Consider the following 20,640-nt stretch of genomic DNA (forward strand, 5'->3'; position numbering starts at 1 on the left):
TGCAATTTTAGAAGTACACTATGTAAGTTCTGTGGATTTGGAGGCCTCTCTGGTGGAAATGTGCAATTGCACACAACATGTAGAAGAATATTTAGTACTGCCTGAGTTGCTTAGCACAATTGGATGATTGTGAGCCCGCTGAAAGAATATTCAAAGAGAGCTCTGTCAAAAGGATGAAGGACATATTTGGTGAAGATGTAAGTAAATTATCTACTATTGTCATCATATTTTCATCAGTATAATGTTGATTTTGTGTCTTGAGACCCAAATACTGAGCTGGACCTTCTTTTGAGCCTGTGATGCTCATATATAAAGACATATGGCATGATCCAAAAAACACTGATCTGACCCCTTTGACTTTTACATTACTATTTCAGTCTTTACAGAGTGACTCGCAGCACGCACAGGTTCTTCTGACTTAGATGATTGATGAGTCTAACTTTATACTTGGGACTATTTGAATTGGGAGAAGCAGAAAATGCAACCAATTTCTGAGACTGAACTTTGGAGGTGTGGAAAAATATCCTTGCAAATTTCTTTGGAAAACTTAAAGGAAGTCTCAAGAAAATAATTGAAGATGTAGTAAAAGCAAAGGATTTAAACACTAAACACTGAAGAAAAAATGTCATATGTTAGTAATTGTACAAAAGGAAACACATTTTAAATATTAATATATGTTAATAGGTTATAAGTTTCCATAAGTATCCTGCCTTCCGCCCGAAGACTGCTGGGATAGGCTCCAGCATCCCCCCGCGACCCTGACGGAGAAGCGGCTTAGAAAATGGATGGATGGATGGATGGAGGTTATAAGTTAAGTTCATTTGTAAGTAATTTGGAGCATTTCTATTGTTCTACTCTATGCAATTTATCTATGTACAACATAAAGGACAGCTGCTATGTTCAATGCAGAAAAATAAAACTGTATGTAGAAAAATTAAAATTGAAAAAAAAAAAGGAGATAGAAGGTTTTTATGCAGAAACAACATGCTTTCTGCATTTGTTTCCTCTTGCTGACAAATGAATAACTTGTACATAATGGCTGTTTTGACTGGATGTATGATAAATGAAAGTGGTCTCTGACTTTTACACAGTACTGTAGAAAATAAGGTCACCTAAAACAACAGATGATGCATTCCTCATTATGTGTATCTGACTGGCCATTACTTATAGTGTATCTGAGTTTCCTGTTTTCATTATCTTCCATCAATAACTGTACAGCACTGTGCTTGACCGGCAACCTGGAATATCTTGCACATTCTTTCATATTAGTTCTGGCTTCCTGGCTGACATGGATCTACACTATTTCTCAGGATTGTGTTCTTGTTTTAAAACCATCATTCATGTCACATACAATTATATACAAAATACAATAGACACACACAAATCCACTGACTTATCTTTAAATATAAATGCAAAATACAAAACAAGTGATAGGACACAACAGCCTTTTCACATTCAGCCAGGGTTTAACAATAATACGTCCGGTCAAGCTACCAATAAAATGCACAGGCTATAGGTATGTGTTCCATGAATAATGAAGGAAGCAGTGTCTGCAGCATGAATAATAAAGGTTGTGTGGTCTGAGCAAAGTTGGCCATAAAGCGATCGTGTGAATGTAGCCTTAGCCCTTGATATCTATCCAACCTCAGTAATAGAAATAATGTAAAGCATCATGATACAGTTTAAAATGATACAAGTTGAAATAATATGTTTGTAATTAAACACACAGCAATCAAATATTATGTCAATCATACTATGGCCTTGAGACATGTGACTTCTTTTAGCAGCATGACATTGTAAAATTTTATGCACAATTTGCTCGTCAATAATTGGCACCCTTAATAAAAATGGGTACAAATGGACTTCCTGTTCCACTAGTTATTTATCAACAGTGGATGATTTATTAGTACCCATATGAAGTGAGACAAAGATACAATGGTCTCCATAAATCAGGCAATGGAAGTCTCCAAAACTACAATTAGATACCATTTACAAGCTAAAAAAATATTTGAAAGACCACCAAAAAAGCATTTTCTTTCCTTTAAGCATACATTTGAGCACCTATTGCTAAAAAGTACTGGATGTTTGACTAGAACCAGGTTCATTGTTCATATGAGACAAAAATAGAACTTTTGGCAATGAACACTCAAGGTGAGTTTAGTGTAAAAAGAAGGATGTTTATGTGGAAAGGTTGTTAGGTGTGGTGGAGGATCTGTGATGTTTTGGAGAAGCTTTTTTCTTGAAAGGCCTTGGACACCTTGTTAGGATACATGGCGTCATGAACTCCAAGATGTACCAGGTAGTTATTTTTTCCCACATATTTCCAGTGTGAAATCGAGCTGATTAACCACAAAGACATTTTTACCCACTTTTACACATGAGTAATTATGGAACTTAATATAATGAAACAAGTATACTAAGTATGCTAATATCAAGTGACATGTAGAGCCTAAGGATCTACACCACATGTGTCAGACTCCAGTTCTTGCGGGCCAAAACCCTGCATACTTCAGCACACAGCCTCATTAAACACACCTGATTCAGCTGATCAGCTAATTAGCAAGGCCTTTATCAACTGAATTCAAAGTATTCGGTGACGGTAACCGCTAATCTTTACAGCTCTTTGGCCTGGAAGGTCCCAGTTTGCATGCCTGATCCATACTATATCTTGTGTTTTTGTACCTTTTGCGCTGCAACTATATTTTCCACCACAAGGTGGTAGTAATACCTTTACATATTATTCTGTGTCAATAAACAAACTACAGCACTAATCCCTAAATTTATTGGATATTATAAATAGTTATGGACATATAGATAGAATAAATAGATATAGATAGATATGAAAATGTAGTGCAGGGGAGTGGAGGCTCTGTAAGACCTAACATGAGATACATTCTTGAAGGCAATTTGAAGAGGCCTCAGGTAGGCTTACGTAAGAGACTAAACCATGGTCTCTTGACTTCACCAGGGGTGGGGTGAAGATATAATATATCAAAAGTCTTTCAAACCTGATTTCACTAGGCACAGGCTATAGTTATGGCACCCCAACAGTGTGTGGACTATTCTCAGTCCAGCAGTGACTCTGAGGTGTTTAAAAAGACCAGCAGCACTGCTGTGTCTGATCCACTCAGACCAGCGCAACACACACTAACATACCACCACCATGTCAGTGTTATTGCAGTGCTGAGAATGATCCACCACCCAACTAGTACCTGCTCTGTGAGGGTCCATGGGGGTCCTGACCACTGACGAACAGGGTAAAAGGGGGCTAACAAAGTATCTGAGAAACAGATGGTTTACAGTCTGTAACTGTAGAACTACAAAGTGCTCCTATACAGTAAGTGTGGAGCTGATACAATGAACAATGAGCATAGAAACAAGGGTGTTATGCCTGATCGGTGTATATATGCGTATGGGTGCTGTAAGAAAAAAAAATAATATAAGGATTATAAAGCACCAAAGAGATCTCATAGCCTTAAATCTTTTTTTTGTTGGAGATAATGATTATTTAATACATTTTAACTTTAAAATGAAGTATTAGCCATCAGTTTCAGCCACACAAAGGAATAAAAGTGGCACACAAGCTGTCTTCTACATCACTGGCTCTCCTCCAGCCAGCCGCAGGGCTAAGCTACGTAGGGGCGGGAAGGGCAGAGCAGGACTGCGCTGCAGCATTTAAAGCACAGGGAACTCAACTAGCAGCCTCTGTCTTCGACCAGCCGCACACGTGGACGGCACTTTGCCATCCATCCTGAATCCATCAGCACCATCCTTACCCTTCAGCCTGTGACGCAGGTGAGATCTTGATATAGCGTTATATCATAAATGAGGGAGTTGTTTTGCCTGTTGTAACTTAGTAACCACAGTTAGTTTTTTTTTACCAGTTTCCTGCCACTTCTGTTCTTATTTAGCTTTGAATCTTACTCTTATCGCCACCCTTATCGTTTTATGTTTTAACTCAGCCGCCTGTAATAACGTTACTAACAGTTTCAAACGTTAGCTAGCGGGCTAACTACCGGCTAACATGAGGAACTTGAGAGACTCGTTTCACCATCTGGAGGGGAGAAACCAGGGGCTCTGCTGCGTCGGGCATCTTTTAGCTATAACTAGGGTTCTGAATTGGTTTCGGACATGTCAGCCAGGTTCGTTTAGTCTGAGTTTAGAGAGTTGTCGGTAAGGTTTTCGACATGGAGAGCAGCCGACTAAGTTAACGTTACTCTGTTAGCTGGGTTAGCTAGGTTAGCTGGGTTAAGACCGACTAGTTTGTTAGCCGGCCAGCCTGTTAGTCAACTTGTTAACTTTCATTCGTGATGAGAGAGGTGACTTGGTGAAAGACTCAATAATATCTAAGAGGGATAATCTTAAATGAAGTTACTCTATTGTGGCTCGAAATGAATTTTGAGGATGTTTCTGGCACGTAGTATGTTATTGGCGCGTAAAGACCATAAAGCATATTCTTCCGGATGTAGCTAGCGTAGCAGTGTGGAGCTGCGCGCAAGGTTGATGCAAGAGACAGTTAGAGTTGCGTGGTTGGTATATTTGGGCAAAGGGGAAGCAGATGGTGATTAATAAAACACCGCATCGCTGTAATGCCCCTCTTGGAAGTTGTTGTTGTTGTTGTTGTTGTTGTTTCTGACTCTTGACTCTAATGAGCTGATAAGATGTCTTTGCTCCTAGTAACGTATTGATCCTCTACACTTAACCTGAGTGTGTTCTGATGTGGATAGTTTGTAATCTTCAATCCACGTGGGTGCGGATGCTGGCTTAATGACATATTGCTGATATATTAATCATTGTCTTTTCAGCTTAACATAATATTGATCTCTGCTTTTTCTTAAAGTAAAAACAAATAATCAGGGGGAAAAAAGACCAAAAAATTGGACTGCATGAAATCCACTCGTTTCTTTTTCAGGAAAAGCATGAAAACACAACTGCTGTGACGGACTGCATATTGGAACCAGTGTTATCCTCTGCAGACTGAGGTTGTTATGACACCAGAATTTTGATTTTGATACAGATGCCAAGTGTAGTACCGCAATGCTTGACACTAAATGGTATTATAACGTGTTCAAGAAAGTGTTGGTTTAAGGTTGGGATTCTTCAGTATTTATTCACTGGGTTTATTTTGCTAAGGACACCTATTGTAGAGGGTAGGGTGACAGGCTGGTGGGTGTGTGTGTGTGTGAGCGCATTAAGACAGGAATTGTGAGGTGGGTAGCAAACAAGCTGTTAGAGAAAGAAAACTGCTTATGCATGGCATAGCTGTGGCCAACAACAGCTGGAAATTAAAGCACCATGACTTGTGCAAATGCTGGGCCTTTCTTAATGGTTGTGAACAGAAAATTGACATCAATTGGGATGTGAATATCTGATTAACTACATGTCCTAGGCAAACAAAATTAAATAGGCTTCATATTGAACAATACAAGACTTATTTTTTAAAATTCAAACAAAATTCAGAGGGATGTAGATTTCATAACTGATTTCACAAAACTTCACAAATGTTCAATGTGATCATCCCCTGTGACAAGACATGTCAAGTTGGTAGTCCAGCTCCTGCCAAACACACTGTAGCATGTCTTGCATAACAGTCTCCAGCGCAGTAGTGAGTCTCTGCTTGAGTTCCTCTAGGCTTATAGGAAGACAGGGGATATAGACCAGTCCTAAGCCCCAAAGAAAAAAAAAATCATAAGGTATCACGTCAGGTGAACGTGGTGGCCATTTCAACAGCAAAAAAATAAATAAATAAGCGATCGCAAAAGATCCTAAATACTGTCTCAACATCAAATGTTATTTGAAGAAATAGGCTAACTAACGTACGTTTTAATGCAATCTTCATCAATACAAATAATCACAAGAATTGGAAGTTGACTTTTTTTTTGTTAAATTACAGTATTGAAAAAAGTCCTGAATTTACAAAACTTTGTGCAGCTCTTTTTTTTTTTTCAACCTCTATTTTGCCTCCAGACAACCCCAAAAGTTGAGAGTTCCTGTATGTGATTAAAATGTAATTTAATTAAAGCTACACTATATTACACTACGCCTTTTTGGTGGAAATGTTAATGCGCATTGCTTGTCTTACCTTTTGTGAGGAAAGCTGAAGGTTTGTTGATAAGTTTTGTTGATTGTAGCTCTTTTCTTATTTTACAGATTCGATTCATCAAGAGCAGAAGATGGTCCATAACTGAGATTGCTATGGTGCTGCCTTTGTAGTCTTGCTCTATCTGTAACTGTTTTTCCAGTCAAGTGGTTTTTTTTTTTTTTTTTTTTTTTTTTTTTTTTTTTTTTTTTTTTTTTAGTCCGTGTGAAATCATGGAGAAGGCTGAAGACACAACCTCCACTAGCTCCATGCGTTTGAAACAGGAGATCTCTCTGTTGCATGGCGTCTGCCTGATCGTAGGGAATATGATTGGCTCAGGCATTTTTGTATCACCAAAAGGTGTACTTTTGCATTCAGGCTCCTTTGGCTTGTCACTAGTGGTTTGGGCTATTGGTGGCATTTTCTCTGTCTTTGGTGCCCTCTGTTACGCTGAACTCGGCACCACCATCCGCAAGTCAGGCGCCAGCTATGCCTACATTCTAGAGTCCTTTGGAGGCTTCCTGGCTTTTATTCGTCTGTGGACTTCACTCATTATTGTAGAACCAGCTTGCCAGGCAGTCATTGCTCTTACCTTCTCCACCTACCTTGTTCAGCCCTTCTACCCCAGCTGCACTGCTCCGTATGCAGCAGTACGCCTCATTGCAGCACTCATCATTGGTGAGTTCACTGTTCTTGGAAAACATACGAAAGTTGGTACTTATAGCTTAAATTAATCAGAATGTACAGTTTCAGTTTTCACCAAGTATATAAAGTGTGTGTGTGTGTGTGTGTGTGTATATAGTGTCTGTCTGTCTGTCGCAAGGCTTGGAGCATTATTGGCTGCTTGTTGAAGCAGACAGGCAAGTAACAAACAAGCTGCAGTGCTGGGGGAGTCACAAGCTGAAAAACACATGGTCCTATATGTGTCCCACCACAAACATGATTGTTTTGGCTTTGTAATCTGTGTTGCGGTGTGTCTCAGCCTCTATTTTGGCTTTGATTTTAATTTTGGCTGACTTGTAGGTGTCTTAGTGTAATGAGCTGACACAGATACAGTGCTGATACAGATAAAAAGTAGTGAAGCAAAGTTGCTTCACTGTGGGTGTTTTGTTTGTTTGTTTGTTTTTTTTGTCTTTTTGCTTTAGTTCACTACTGCGTTCTTGTTTGTCAACAGTCATGGCCACTTATTATTTGGTGCCTTTTGGAACTCATGTTGTTCAGCCTAAGCATACATTTAATATTTACCTCTGTTTTGCATAATTGCAACATTTATTTGTGCAGCTGGGTGTATGGGGGTATGATGGCTTTAGAGTTCCGTTATGTTGCAGGGGCTGTGTAGACTTGCTGTACAAAAAGGGTGGTTGGATGGGTGCGGATAGGCATGGCTTGGCATGGCAAATTTTCTGGGTACAGATGCGACTGGTGGTTGAAGCAGGTGGGTATTAATAATAAAAGCCATACAGACCTCTTGTGTCCCCTTATACACACTTAAGTAAGATGGAGGATCTGCGATATTTTGGGGCTGTATTTCCTCCAAAGGCCATGGAGAACTTTTGTTAGATACATGGCATCATGAACTCTGTGGCAATAGATTTTGCATCAAAATCTGGCTGCAGCAATGGACTTGCATAATTCCTTGTACATTATATGTAAGTCGGAAACTGAACTACTGAAGGATATTTTTTTCCCCCAAGGAGAACTATTTAGCAGCATGCAATGACAAAACACTATTCAATTTATTATTCTTTTATACATCTCATGACTTGTACCACTCCTCTTCCATTTACACTGCTTAAAGGTATTTTCACCCAAATTCTCTGCATTTCCATTGAAATTCACAAATCGTAAGCCTCATTTCACTTCAAATGGTAATACTACCCCCCCCCCATTTTTGTTTTATGTATTGTCAAATCAAGCCGATATACAATTTGAATAGAAGTCCTTGGTGGGACTGACCGTGTCAAATTACTTAACAGTTTGTGTTTCATTATTGGAATTGCTGAGTGTATCAAAGATTACTATAGTGGCGTCTAAATGCTGGTATTGTTGAAATTTTGAGTAAATAAGCACAATATTGACTATCAGTATTGGTACAGATGCATCTTGGCAAAGGACCTTCGAGAAGATTTAGATGACACATGAGTGGCACAGAGGTGGATATTTTATGCTTTGGGGTTGTGTTCCAGGCAGCAGCACAAGAATCATTGCACAATGAGATGGAAGGATGGATTCTGTTGAACATTTGCAATATTAGATTTTGTAAGCAAAACTGACCATCTGTAAAGAAACTAAAGCTGAACAGAGACTCGCCTAAAACAAAACACTTTGCTCAAAATCCACCTTAAAGTACTCGAAGAAGCGCAGGCTGAAGCTTTCAGGATGGTCTTCACACCCCTCTGTTGTGTTGCCATTTCATACTTTTTCCAGCAAAGAGCTGCATTCTTATTTCAAAAGTTTTGTTCATTTCCTGTCTTCTCCACCTGCCATGCAGATGCACACCATACTCAAAGTCAGAGATGCCACTGCATGTAAAAAAAAAAACTAGTGGTTCGCTCTGTTACCTATGAGCTCACACTTGTGTACTTGTGAGTAGGACTGTAAATAATTATTTCTAATATGTTAACTATTGTTCAATTAATTGACTAATCCAGCCATTATGGCCTTTGCTGTTTTCTCCCAGTTTCCCCCCTTCACATCACTACCATCAAAGTTCCATCTGCAATAGTCTGTTTCTTTATGGTTTAGTGAAACAGTGGAATCTATACCGCCCCTCATGCTTCCTGTATTGTATGGCAACCTGTCGGAATAACAGCCATGGCTTGGAATTTTCTGCATCATATGAATGTTATATAGTGCAGTGTATTTTTAGAAAACAATATGTTGACACACTGTTGCAGACCTGCTTATGAACAGAACATTACAGTGCTTGACTTGCATCATATGTTCAGAGAAATTGTATCTGTTTACCTTTAAGTTCTAATATTACAGTGTATTGTCTTTCAGTATGAGACTCAATTCAATACATAAAGGTATTTAACAGTACATTCAGCAGACTGCAACAAATAAAATACTCAGTTTAAAGCTGATTATTTTGCATTAAGTTTAACAGTGAGCCCCCTGTTTTACCTGTTGCCTCCTGTTTACCTCAGAATCGAAAACAGGCTGAAAAGCATGCACATACACTCCTTTTAAGCACATATTAACTTATGGCTAGTGCATCATTATAAAATATTATTTTTATGTTGTAGACTGCTCTAATAAATCGAAAAAGGACGCATCACCATAAAGCTATAATAAATAAGGTGTTGAATCGAGATGCCACCATATTGTATCAGTTTAGTCAGTTGCGTAAGTGAATTAAAAAGTGGTCTCTGGAATATGCTATTGCTAGTTATCTCTGGAATGTGCTGTCAGATATCCTCTAAACAGGCTGCTGCAGATTCCTGGTAACTTCATGTTTGAACCTTTTTGACTGCATTATCTCTGCCAACGCTTGGTAATTATTGACTTTTGTAATTGTAACTGACCATACCAAACAGCTTTGATAAAAATGGTTTACACTGTTTGTATACCTTCCTCTTGGGCTCAGTTTAATAATCTGACCCCCAGTCAGCTATGGCAACACTTCCAGGAGACATGCATCAGCTCAGTGTTAATCGTAGGGTTTGGTTTGTGTATTACTGAAAATCTTACTGTGCAAACAGTTTGTTCAGATTAAAGGGAATTTTTAGAAAAGCCATACAAAGTTCAAAGTTGGGTATATCAAGGATGAAGCTTCAGAAGGAACAGGCTGTCCTTGTCCCCAGGCAGTTGGGCTGTTCCAAAGTCAACTGCAGTTTTTTCAGTGTTTGTAACACTTCGAAATTTTCAGTGTAAGAAAGTGGTGACATCAGTGTCTGAGTAACTGCAGACATGTTTCTAGTTAAAGGTCAGTGTTTTACAGTTTTGCTTTGCAGTGCAGATTTTGAAAACCTCTACCTTGTTTGGCTAATCCTTTGTGTCCAGCAACCAAGGACATTACAGATGGGGAAATGGCTCTCCACTGAGAGCAGACAAGACCCTGTTGCTTGGAAATCACTTTAGTCTATTAGTGAATTCTACAAATAACATTTACCTGGATTATCTGGCCAATAAGAAATTATATTAAATCCTCATTAGCTGTGCCTAATCACTTTAATGCTTAATATGTATTAGAAACATTAGTTTGGTCATGAGTTTGTGGTAATTAAATTTAATATCTTGATTTGTCTCATTATATGTAAGTACACACACTAATTCCACTGAGAGCTTTCTGTTGGTTCCCTTTCTAGTTCTGTGTGCTATCTTTTAACATTTAGAATTAGTGCATCACATTTGCATGTAACTGTAGTCACGTACCTGTACTAGTGCAACCTGTAAGTCCAGTAGGTTTTCTCTGTACAAAACTGGTCAAGCAACTAAAATAATTGTATGTCATTCCCCCAAATAACAATGTGCAGAAAGAGTGTGAAAGGAAATCAATGGGCTGAGAAAAACTGGCGAAAGATAAAATGAACAATGTCTTTGAAAGTAAGTCTCCCAAACACTCAAATCCACCAAAACCTCTAGCTGAGGGAGCCAGATAAGAAGAAAGCTAAAAAGAGATATGCCTTCAGGAGTGGCTCAGCATTTACATGGTGATTTGATAAAGTTAGGAAAGTCATGTGCTGTGTGTTCTGTAAAACATTTGCCCACACTTTTTGCCAAGGCACCACTGGCATGCCTAACTTTAAATCTGCTGATTTTAAGCCTAAGACAATGAAGTTGCATAATGAAACCGTGTAGGCACTGATTTATCAACCTTGACCCTGCAGTCCTCACGGCAGCAGATTGGTATTCACAAATCAAATGAAGAAGCTGTCCTGATCATTTATATTTTATACTGAATGCTACTTGGCCAACAAGGAGCTGCCATTCACTAAATGTTCATTAAAGCCAGCTTTTATGCCCAAACAAGGGCAGGTTGTCAGTGAACACTGGGGCATTCTATACTGGCATGGCAAGGAAATATGGGTGCTACCAGGTCAACGATGATGACAAATCTTCAGCACAACAATGTTTGGGTGCTATGTCATTTGGAAATATGATACCACTGCCATAATTCAGAAGGCTTTATGCAATTGAGGTGTCGGTTTCACTGAGCAAATTAGATTGGAATGAGTTGGGGTAATGCCTGTGATCAAGTTATGTACTGAAATTGATGTTAAAGATTCAACACTAATTCACATTGACAAGATGGTGACTATATTGATGAAAAATTGTAAATAAAAAAAACATTAGAACTGTTGTCACTGGCATTTTAACAGGGCTCAAAACTTATACCTCTGGTTACTGTCTTACTCTGGACAGCTAGACTTGTTACATTTTAGCAGCACAAAGAAAACAGTTGGAAGAGGAAAGTCACATTCTTTATTTTACACAGTGGTGCTTTTACACATGGGTATTTATTTATTTACTTTATTGATTGTTTAGTAGGTTTGTCTAATGATATGCCTTACACTGTGGCTGATATGATGCCTTCAAGCCTTAAGTACTATTATTATGGTATTAGTTTTATGGCAGTGACTGTTTTAGCTGTACATTTCCAAGCTAATGACGCCTCACGTTAACTTAAGATGGTGAGGTAGATTGTTGGAGAAAACGGTAACATCTAAATTAAACGTTATGGTGTTTTCACTCACTCTATAATATTACAGTTGCTTACTGCATGTGAATTGGTCATAATTACAGATTACATGGTAAAAATGTGGTAAAATTACATTTACCTGTCCTTGGAAAGCTAAAGCCTTCTGAATAATGCTTTAGCACCAGTGCTGCTTGTTGATGTTGAAACCTTATTGATGTTCTTTTTCTAGAATGATGCCTGACTGTTCATAAATAGTCAGTATTCTGTTGCAAGTAAGGAGCTCCTTGACCTATCTCAAAGAAATTGGCCAAAGTCAAATGTGATTCTTCAAAAGTGTGTCAAATCCCAATACTTGTTGGGTAATTGTTTCCGGTGCATAGCATAACATGTACACTGGGCCACAATAATGTTGATCACATGATCTTTCTTTCTTTCTTTCTTCCAACCCCCCCCCACACACAGCTCTGCTGACCTTCGTGAACTGTATGAAAGTGAAATGGGGGGCCATCCTGCAGGTCATTTCTACTGTGGCAAAAGTTCTGGCTCTCATCGTCATAATCATTGCTGGGATGGTTGTACTTGCCAATGGTAGGAATAATCACTGTCACAACTTTTGATGATGAATTTTGATACAGTGGCAAAAAATTAAAACTCGTTTGTTTGAATACTAAGTGTTTCGTTTGGTTGAACCCAGATAAATTTTTTACTGCTAAATTAACATGTCTTTTTTTTTCTTTTTCATTTCTATATATCTGTACAAGACTTTTCAAAAGTAGGATGTTGCAGAATACAATATCAACCTTGTCCTAGCTTGTTAAATAAGTAATTGAAAGTTTCGAACTTTCAGTACTTTGTGCAGCTGAAAATGAATTAACACTGTTTTAACTGAGATTAACTTAAACTGTAAACAGTGGTAGGTTAGTTCATGTTTTTTACAAATGAGCTTTTCACAATTTGAGCATCATGATGTTGCAGGTAAGACGGAAAACTTCAATGACTCTTTTAAGGGCTCTGAGCTGAACCCTGGGGACATGGCTTTGGCCTTGTATGCTGCTCTCTACTCTTACTCTGGTTGGGACACTCTCAACTTCATAACCGAGGAGATCAAAAACCCAGAGAGGTAGGAATATAGCCTCAAATAAGTTCTGGTTATAAGTGCATTGTCTAAAGCTCAAAGCACACCGACACAAGAAGCCTAACAAACCCAAATTTTTGATTAATGCGCCAACCCTCTCTCTTTCTTTCATTCTTTCTTTTTTTATTTTTATTTTGAGACTCTTTGGAATGTTCTACCACATTCACACTGTTCTGGGACATTCTCACCAGGTCATTTTGGCCCTTGTTCATAAAAGTTCAAAAAGGGAGCGCAGAGTTCACCACCTTTAATGATGTACAAACTGTTCTGTGTTTTATTCATGAAACTTTTGTATACATCCTGAAAACTCTAGTAATGTGTTCCAGTCTAAGAGTTTGATTTTACAGATATGCCATAAGTAAAATTGATGTGTGCCATGGTCTATGAAAAGTGAAGGATTGACCTTTCTTTATTTTTGATTCTGGATGCCTATAGGAGCATATTTCACTTTGTTTTGTTTCATTTTTCACCAGGAATCTACCACTGTCTATTGCGATCTCCATGCCCATTGTCACGGTGATCTACCTCTTGACCAATGTGGCCTATTACACAGTAATGGATATGCAAACTGTGTTGGAGAGTGAAGCTGTGGCTGTGGTGAGTATGGTGTTCTGGAATTGATTGAAGCTAGTATGTGCAGTTAAATAATAGGAGTTACATAGTATATGTAAGGAAATTTTAACCCTGCTTTAGTCTTGCTTATACACAAACAAATCCATCACAAACTGTGCTTGTAGTTAATCTCCTCAGCTCCTGTCATGAAGTCCACAATAGGCAGCATCTGCTTGGTATAATTTGGATTTTACTGTTACTCTCTGCTGTCCAGCTGATCTGGTTAAGCAGAGGAAGCCTCAGGCAGTTTCTCTCTAGGGATTCTGCAGCATTATTCCAGGACATGCTCTGTTGTCTGGTAATGGGTTGTCTGGGAGACCGTATGACACAGAACTGAATGCAATTAAACATCTTAGCAACTTTTTATATATTTTTGTTTTTCTCAAAAGAACCTTACTATAGAGATTCTTCATTGAAATATGTGTTTATGTTGGGACTTGTAAGGCAAAACCAAAGATGAGCAAACACTCAAAAGCAAAATTTATAATGAGGCAAACGCCTCATTATAAATTCCAAAAGTCTTTTATTGATGTGCTTCCATGAATGCAGTCATTTTGGTGTTTAATTTTATGAAGTGTGAGTGATCAGTGTCTCTGGATTATGAACTGTGTGTGTGTGTGTGTGTGTGTGTGTGTGTGTGTGTGTGTGTGTGTGTGTATGTATGTATGTATGTATGTATATATATATATATATATATATATATATATATATATATATATATATATATATAAAAATATAATTTTTTTTTTTTTTTTTTTTTTTTTTTTTGGTGTGCAGACATTTGCTGATAGTGTTCTTGGCTTTGCCCGCTGGCTGATCCCCCTGTCTGTGGCCATTTCCTGTTACGGAGGTCTCAACTCCTCCATCATCGCTGCCTCCAGGTCAGTGCCAAAGCAGCTGAGAAATGAGTGCCCACGCCACCCCCTGTGTGTGTCTTAAATATAATAATTGAAATAACAAGTTGCCAGGATGGCACCCTTCTTAATAGGGCTGCCTGGCCAATGTATCAGATGATAATATATTTAAAAAGTTTTGGAGATGCAAAATTAGGCAACGTGAATAACTTGGAAATCTTAATGCGCATGATTATAGCTATTTTATATGCATTGAGTGCCCTGCGATGGACTGGCGACCTGTCCAGGGTGTATCCTGCGTTCAGCCCAATGACCGCTGGGATAGGCTCCAGCACCCCCCTACCCCCCACTACCTCTCAACTACCTCTTCCTGACTGACAAACATCAGTGTGTTAAGCCTCATTAGCAAAAGGAAACCTGAAGCCATAATGTAATATATTAAGCTGCCACGAAGTACGGTAGTTAATGGCACCACCCTGCACACAGGAGACCAGGGAGACAAACGATTCCTATCATAACATCTGTCTATCATATTACAGCTCTTGATGAGAGCGCGAGGGGAAATGAATATATATGTGTGTGTGTGTGTGTGTGTGTGTGTGTGTGTGTGTGTGTGTGTGTGTGTGTGTGTGTGCGCGCGTTATGTGCTTTAACTTTTGGATAGGTCACATTTTGTGACAATACTATGATTAACAGTTTGTAACTTCTTGATTTTTGCATTGATACTTTAAACAATTACATTCATATTTATTTAGTGGTTTGTTTTTGTGTTCGTGCCCATTACTAGTTTAATTAGTGTGAGTGAAATATCTACATCATACCTATAGATGGCAGTCTTTGGGCTTTTTTTCATAGCTTTGATATTTAAGATTTACTGCAGATTCACAATGATGAACATATCATCCAGTTGTGGTAGTGTAGTTCATCATGATATACTGAATCATGACATATTGTGAGGAGTATTGTATTGTGAGCTAATTGGCAATACCCAGCCCTACTGTGAGCCAGTTATCTTGTAAATGTGCATTCAAAACTGCAAAACAGTTTTGTCTTTGTTTTATTTTTCTAGGTTGTTCTTTGTTGGATCAAGGGAGGGACATTTGCCAAACTTTCTCTCCATGATCCATGTTAAGCGCTACACACCTATCCCAGCTTTGTTGTTCAATGTGAGTGTCTGTCTAAAGATTTGTCCTTTATTATTAGCATTTTCCCAGTAGAAACCACATCCTTCAACACAGATCTGCATGAGTTTTTGTGCTTTCTCTAGGGTGGCATGGCCTTGCTTTTCCTGTGTGAGAGAGACGTGTTCCGGCTTATTAATTACTTCAGCTTTAATTACTGGCTCTTCATTGGCCTGTCCATTGGCAGTTTGATCTACCTGCGTATAACAGCTCCTGAGATGCCGCGCCCTGTCAAGGTGAGGCTAGGCTCCTCTGTGTCAGATTCAGAATCTTTATTCACTGAGAAGTGGTGAACAAGAAATTGCTGAAATTTCCAGTATATAGTGTGTACAAAATGCCATGCACAAATAGGGTATGTGGACATTACATGTTACACTATATGTGCAAAAGTTTGCAGGCACTTGTTTGACCAGTGTTTCTTCTGAAATGGTATTGATAGGATGTTTGTTCCTCCATATTTTTTCCATCTATTCTTGTTAGAACATTGCTGTGAGAATTTGATTGCTTTCAGTCTCAAGAGCGTTAGTGAGGTCAGGTACTGATGTTGAATATTAGTTCTGGATCCCAAATGTATCTCACTCGAGAGTACACAGGTCCACTGCACTGCGGTCATTTACATTTACACCATTTGACAGCCACTCTTATCCAGAGCAGCTTACAAAAGTGCTTTCTTGACCACTCAGAGAATGTATACTAGGCAATACAAATAGCAGACACTTGGCATTGGGCTTAATGAGTGACTGCTCCAGAGTGTCTCATTCTGTTGAATCTGGATACTTTTGTGCATAGTGTACACTACATACCAGCAATGTGTGCAGATTTACAGTTAATAATCTAGACTCTTACAACACTCTCATTACCGTGTGTGTGTGTGTGTGTGTGTGTGTGTGTGTGTGTGTGTGTGTGTGTGTGTGTGTGTGTGTGTGTGTGTGTGTGTGTGTGTGTGTGTGTGTGTGTGTGTGTGTGTAGCTGAGTCTATTCTTCCCAATAGTTTACTGTTTATGCACCGTGTTCCTGGTAGTGGTACCGCTGTACAGTGACTTTGTAAACTCTCTGGTGGGCATTCTTGTGGCTCTCTCTGGAGTTCCATTCTACTTCATCTGTGTGTACCTGCCTCCCAGCTCCAGACCTGCCTTCCTTGGGGAAATGCTTGGTGAGTCATGCAAAGGCTGGGATGAATTGCATTTAACATCAGTAGTGAGGAAACCTCAGGGCCGTCAAGGCATTTAGAGAAGGACTAATGTTTTCTTTCTTGGCAAAATATAATACAAAATTGTGGTAATGAAGTTTCATTCAAGTCTTGTTCAGAAACTGGTTAATGGATAATTGTTAATTGTGGTGATGATTAAAATCTTGTCCGAATGTAAGCAAGTACAGCCAAGTGAGCTGTCCTATTGATTAGGCCTTCGGGGTCTGGACACAGATTAACAGGTTGAACTAATTTTGTGAGGGGGAAGAAATATCACTGACTGTGATTACAGGTATAGCATAAACAAATGGAAAACAGTGGCAGCTATATGTCAGAGCTCTTTACTGAAGTCACTGTAAAATTGCTACATTGGTCTGTTAGTGTCTGTTATAGACTTTGAAGACCTTTCAAAATCTTTAATACTTTCCAATGTTTGTGTTTTAATGTCGAAGAGTTTATATTAGAAATCCCTTCAGGTTACTAGGAGAAACTAGCATTACCCTAATGAGCCTGAGTAACCAAATCTTTTTGTATTTCTCCTCCTTATACAGATATGTTCTCATTGTACACCCAGAAGCTGTGTTTCTGCTGTGTAGCAGAGCAAGACCTTGACCTTGACAATCCACCTGAAGGGGGAAAAACTGAATAAACCGGAACTGATTTTAGGAACTCTTTCCCTGTTCCTGATCCACTCCAGCTAGTAGAAGGAACCAGAGGATTTTTTTTGGAGGATTTTATCTACGATTTCTCACATTTTAGGTACATTTTTGTAATGTTTTTGAAGAAAACACCATCCAGTGGACCCTATAATTAGCTTCCACTCTCAGTGAGTGTGGAAAGAATTGAGCTGAGATTGAGAATACATGTTGTGAGTGACTGCCACTGAGGCATAAATGGGATCTGGTAAATGCTGTGGTCTTAAGGGAGCATTTCATATACTGTTTACCATTCCTGGGAGAACATTGGCATTAGATAGGATTACTGACACACAGACTCAATGAGCAGTTGCTTTGTCATAAGCTTTATTCTTTTCCCCATTTGGTCTTTATAGATTGCTCTTTATTGGTCCATATCTTTTGAGCTTTATTCTTTTTTTTTTTTTTTTTTTTTTTCCTCTTCTCCTCACACTGTCTGTGTGGACCAAGTGAACACACACTAGCACATTATCAGTACTTTCTGTTAGCCAAAATCATATAAATTACATTTATTTGCTCTTTACTAGGGAAAACTTGCATTTTTAACAAAACTTGTATCGTAAACATGAATTGCCTGTATTAAATAATGCGAATCAAATTAATGCTACATTGAGAGTAAGAGGCAACCGTCCATTTGGCCCAATAGGTTATACATAGTTATTCAAGTGCACGCACCTGCCTCATGTTATTTCCATCATAAATTCACATCAGCCAGAATCAGAATAGTAGAGTGGGCAATTGCTTCTTTCCAGACAAAAAATGGCAGATTCTGATCTTGGCCAATTCCAGCCATGCACTCCTGTTATATTCCTTGAGCACCAAATGTTTATTTTTTTCTGTTATGTTATTAGTGGTTAGTGACCTATTTTCTTGTGAAATAGCCATTTACTAAGTACACTAATTGGTACAGATGTTACTTTGAAACTGTCTATATGAATTTGGGAAGAATGTTTATCATAATTTTCTGGGACTACTTTAGTTTGAGCATGTTTCCAACTCAAAGCAATGTTTCCCATGTTATTGAGGATTCCGTTTTTATCTTTAGACACTTTTTTGGGGGGGGGTGGGCAATGTTGATGTCACACAGTGGTGTCATTAACCTTCGTTCTGTTGACGCACAAGCTTTGAGTGCAACCGAATTGTGCCGCCCAGCATCTCTGCTATGTAGAGATATAAACTTTGTAGAACGTTTCAAGTGCCACAAAGACCGTGAACCTTTAGTGCTAGGCTTAAACTAAATTACAATCAGTGGTTTCTCTACTCAATATGTTGTTTTCAGTTCAGAGAGGATTTTCCAATTAATTGTGTTTTTACTCTGATAATGTCAGCACCACTTGCATAAATCATTTCCTTGGGTTCTATTTTCATCCTGTCGGCAAAATGACCAGAGCTTGAGGCACAGTATTGGTCATGGAGAGCTAACTTTTCTGTAGTTCTCGGTTCAGGATCATGAGGGAGCATCTGAGCATTAAAGCCGGGTGTGCTGCTCTGTACAGCAGCAGCTTTAACAGACCAGCTTGTGTGGTCTGGCTGTGGTTCCCAGCCTAGTTGTCGGGGCCCCTCAACCAAGCTACATTTATATTCTGTTTCAGATTTAGCAAACCAAAAAATAGTGTAGTTTTGTCTGAGGGGTGCCCAGCAAACTAGTTTGAGAACCTTTTGACCAAAGCCATATTTTTATTTAAAAGCATACACGTTCAGATTTTATTTTTGTCTGTGAAACTTGTAGATGTAATGGTAAAATAAATGGAACAGAGCTAGAATAGAGCTAAAAGGGACCTGGGCCTGTGGAGTGGCTGGCTTAAGAACTTCTGTTCAAATCTTGTTTTTCAAGTTTCTATAGTTGAATTAAAGTTGAAATGTTTTTTAAAAAAAAGCCACTTCATAATGGTTTACTGTAGGTTTTACTAAATGAGGAATATATTCTAGACTAGCTTTTGTTCATGTAGGGTTTTTTATGTCCTAATACTTAGAGGCTTGTAGTCCAAATTGCAAAGATCTTCTTTTAAAGGGTTTCAGGTAACAGTGGTGGTTTGAGAAGTCTGAATTTTCGACTTTGTCTTTCATCTGAATTTTCAGCATATACGCTGCAAACCAGCACCAAAACCTCTGCTGTCACATTCTCAGTACTTTAAGCCTATGTATGTCTCAGACTTTGTGAAATGCTATCTGTGGTTTTCACTTGTCCTCTAAACATGCACAAGTACTGTATAGTTATCATGTGCCTTCTGTAAAGTTGACGTATGACCAAATTTTGATGTTTATGGTACAAATTGTTTAATTGTTCAATATAAAGGTTATTCTATAAAATGATGTTTACCATCATATACGAATCACTCAATGCTGTGTTCACCCTGCTTGATTGTGCTGTTCAGTGGTAATTGCACTTGAAGTTGCTGTGGCTGGTGTATGCAATATAATGTTCACTTTGAGAAGTCTTTCTTGCCATGTACACATTCTGAGTTTGTTCTTTTTTGCATCAAGTCTCAGCATTCCTCCTTATTTTTCAATGTAGTGAATGGAAAAATCCTCTGGAGGGTGCTGCTGTGCAACATAATGATTTCAAGCCCTTCACAATCACTGGAATGAGCAATAAGCCATTTGCTGCAAAAATATATTGCACTTGTTATCAAGTTGGTTTGATTTTTGATAATCATGAATTGACCTGTGACTCTCCCAAATATGGGATAATATACTGGTGCCTCAAATACTTTTTTTTTTTTTTTTTTTTTTTTTTTTAGGCTTGTGAGTAGCTTTTAATGTTGCTTTATCAAAGCATAAAACACAAGGCCATATTGTAGCATTTAGATTTAATTACTTGTTTGTATGTGAATGTGGTGTTTTCCCTGCTCCAAAATCTGTAGATAGACTAGTAATATTACAGTAAAAGTTCGGCAAAGTCAGATTTGCACAGTTGTCCACTTACCTCAGGTTAGCCAAGATGTGTGTCTGAGCTTTGCGTCTTTGGCTTTGCACTGGAGCTGCACACATTTTAAAAATTAAACAACTACTAAACATAATGTAAATCTTTCAGATTTTAGTGTACCTGCTATTTGCCATTACTGCAGCTTTCATTCTTTTGAAATCTGAATGGGGCCTTTTCCCACAACTCTTAAGTTCAGTGTTAGAGGTTAGTTACATTTTCAGCAGGTTGACTTTCAAATGTTCCTTTTTTTGTCTGTTTTCTCAGTAACTGTTTTGAGAGCTACACATCTTTTCAGTCTGTGTTGAGTCTTCTCACAGTGGAAAGA

At 38.5% G+C, this 20,640-nt stretch overlaps 1 protein-coding gene and 1 long non-coding RNA gene across 2 annotated transcripts; both read left to right on the forward strand.

The window, feature by feature from the left end:
* Positions 1-3,651: 3,651 nt before the first annotated feature.
* LOC108425296 lies at positions 3,652-6,251 on the forward strand. The gene is made up of 3 exons (XR_001857694.2): positions 3,652-3,795; positions 4,913-4,982; positions 6,151-6,251. It is a non-coding gene; the product is annotated as an uncharacterized LOC108425296 (long non-coding RNA).
* A 59-nt stretch (positions 6,252-6,310) lies between these two features.
* si:dkeyp-120h9.1 (uncharacterized protein LOC566469 homolog) lies at positions 6,311-20,022 on the forward strand. Its single transcript, XM_017692489.2, has 9 exons — positions 6,311-6,757; positions 12,186-12,311; positions 12,699-12,843; positions 13,332-13,455; positions 14,248-14,351; positions 15,394-15,490; positions 15,592-15,741; positions 16,475-16,658; positions 17,246-20,022. The coding sequence occupies exons 1-9, from the start codon at positions 6,313-6,315 to the stop codon at positions 17,341-17,343; spliced, it is 1,473 nt and encodes a 490-aa protein (XP_017547978.2). The 5' UTR covers positions 6,311-6,312; the 3' UTR covers positions 17,344-20,022.
* Positions 20,023-20,640: the final 618 nt, after the last annotated feature.

This window comes from Pygocentrus nattereri, chromosome 27 (assembly GCF_015220715.1).
Source record: "Pygocentrus nattereri isolate fPygNat1 chromosome 27, fPygNat1.pri, whole genome shotgun sequence".
NCBI lineage: Eukaryota > Metazoa > Chordata > Actinopteri > Characiformes > Serrasalmidae > Pygocentrus > Pygocentrus nattereri.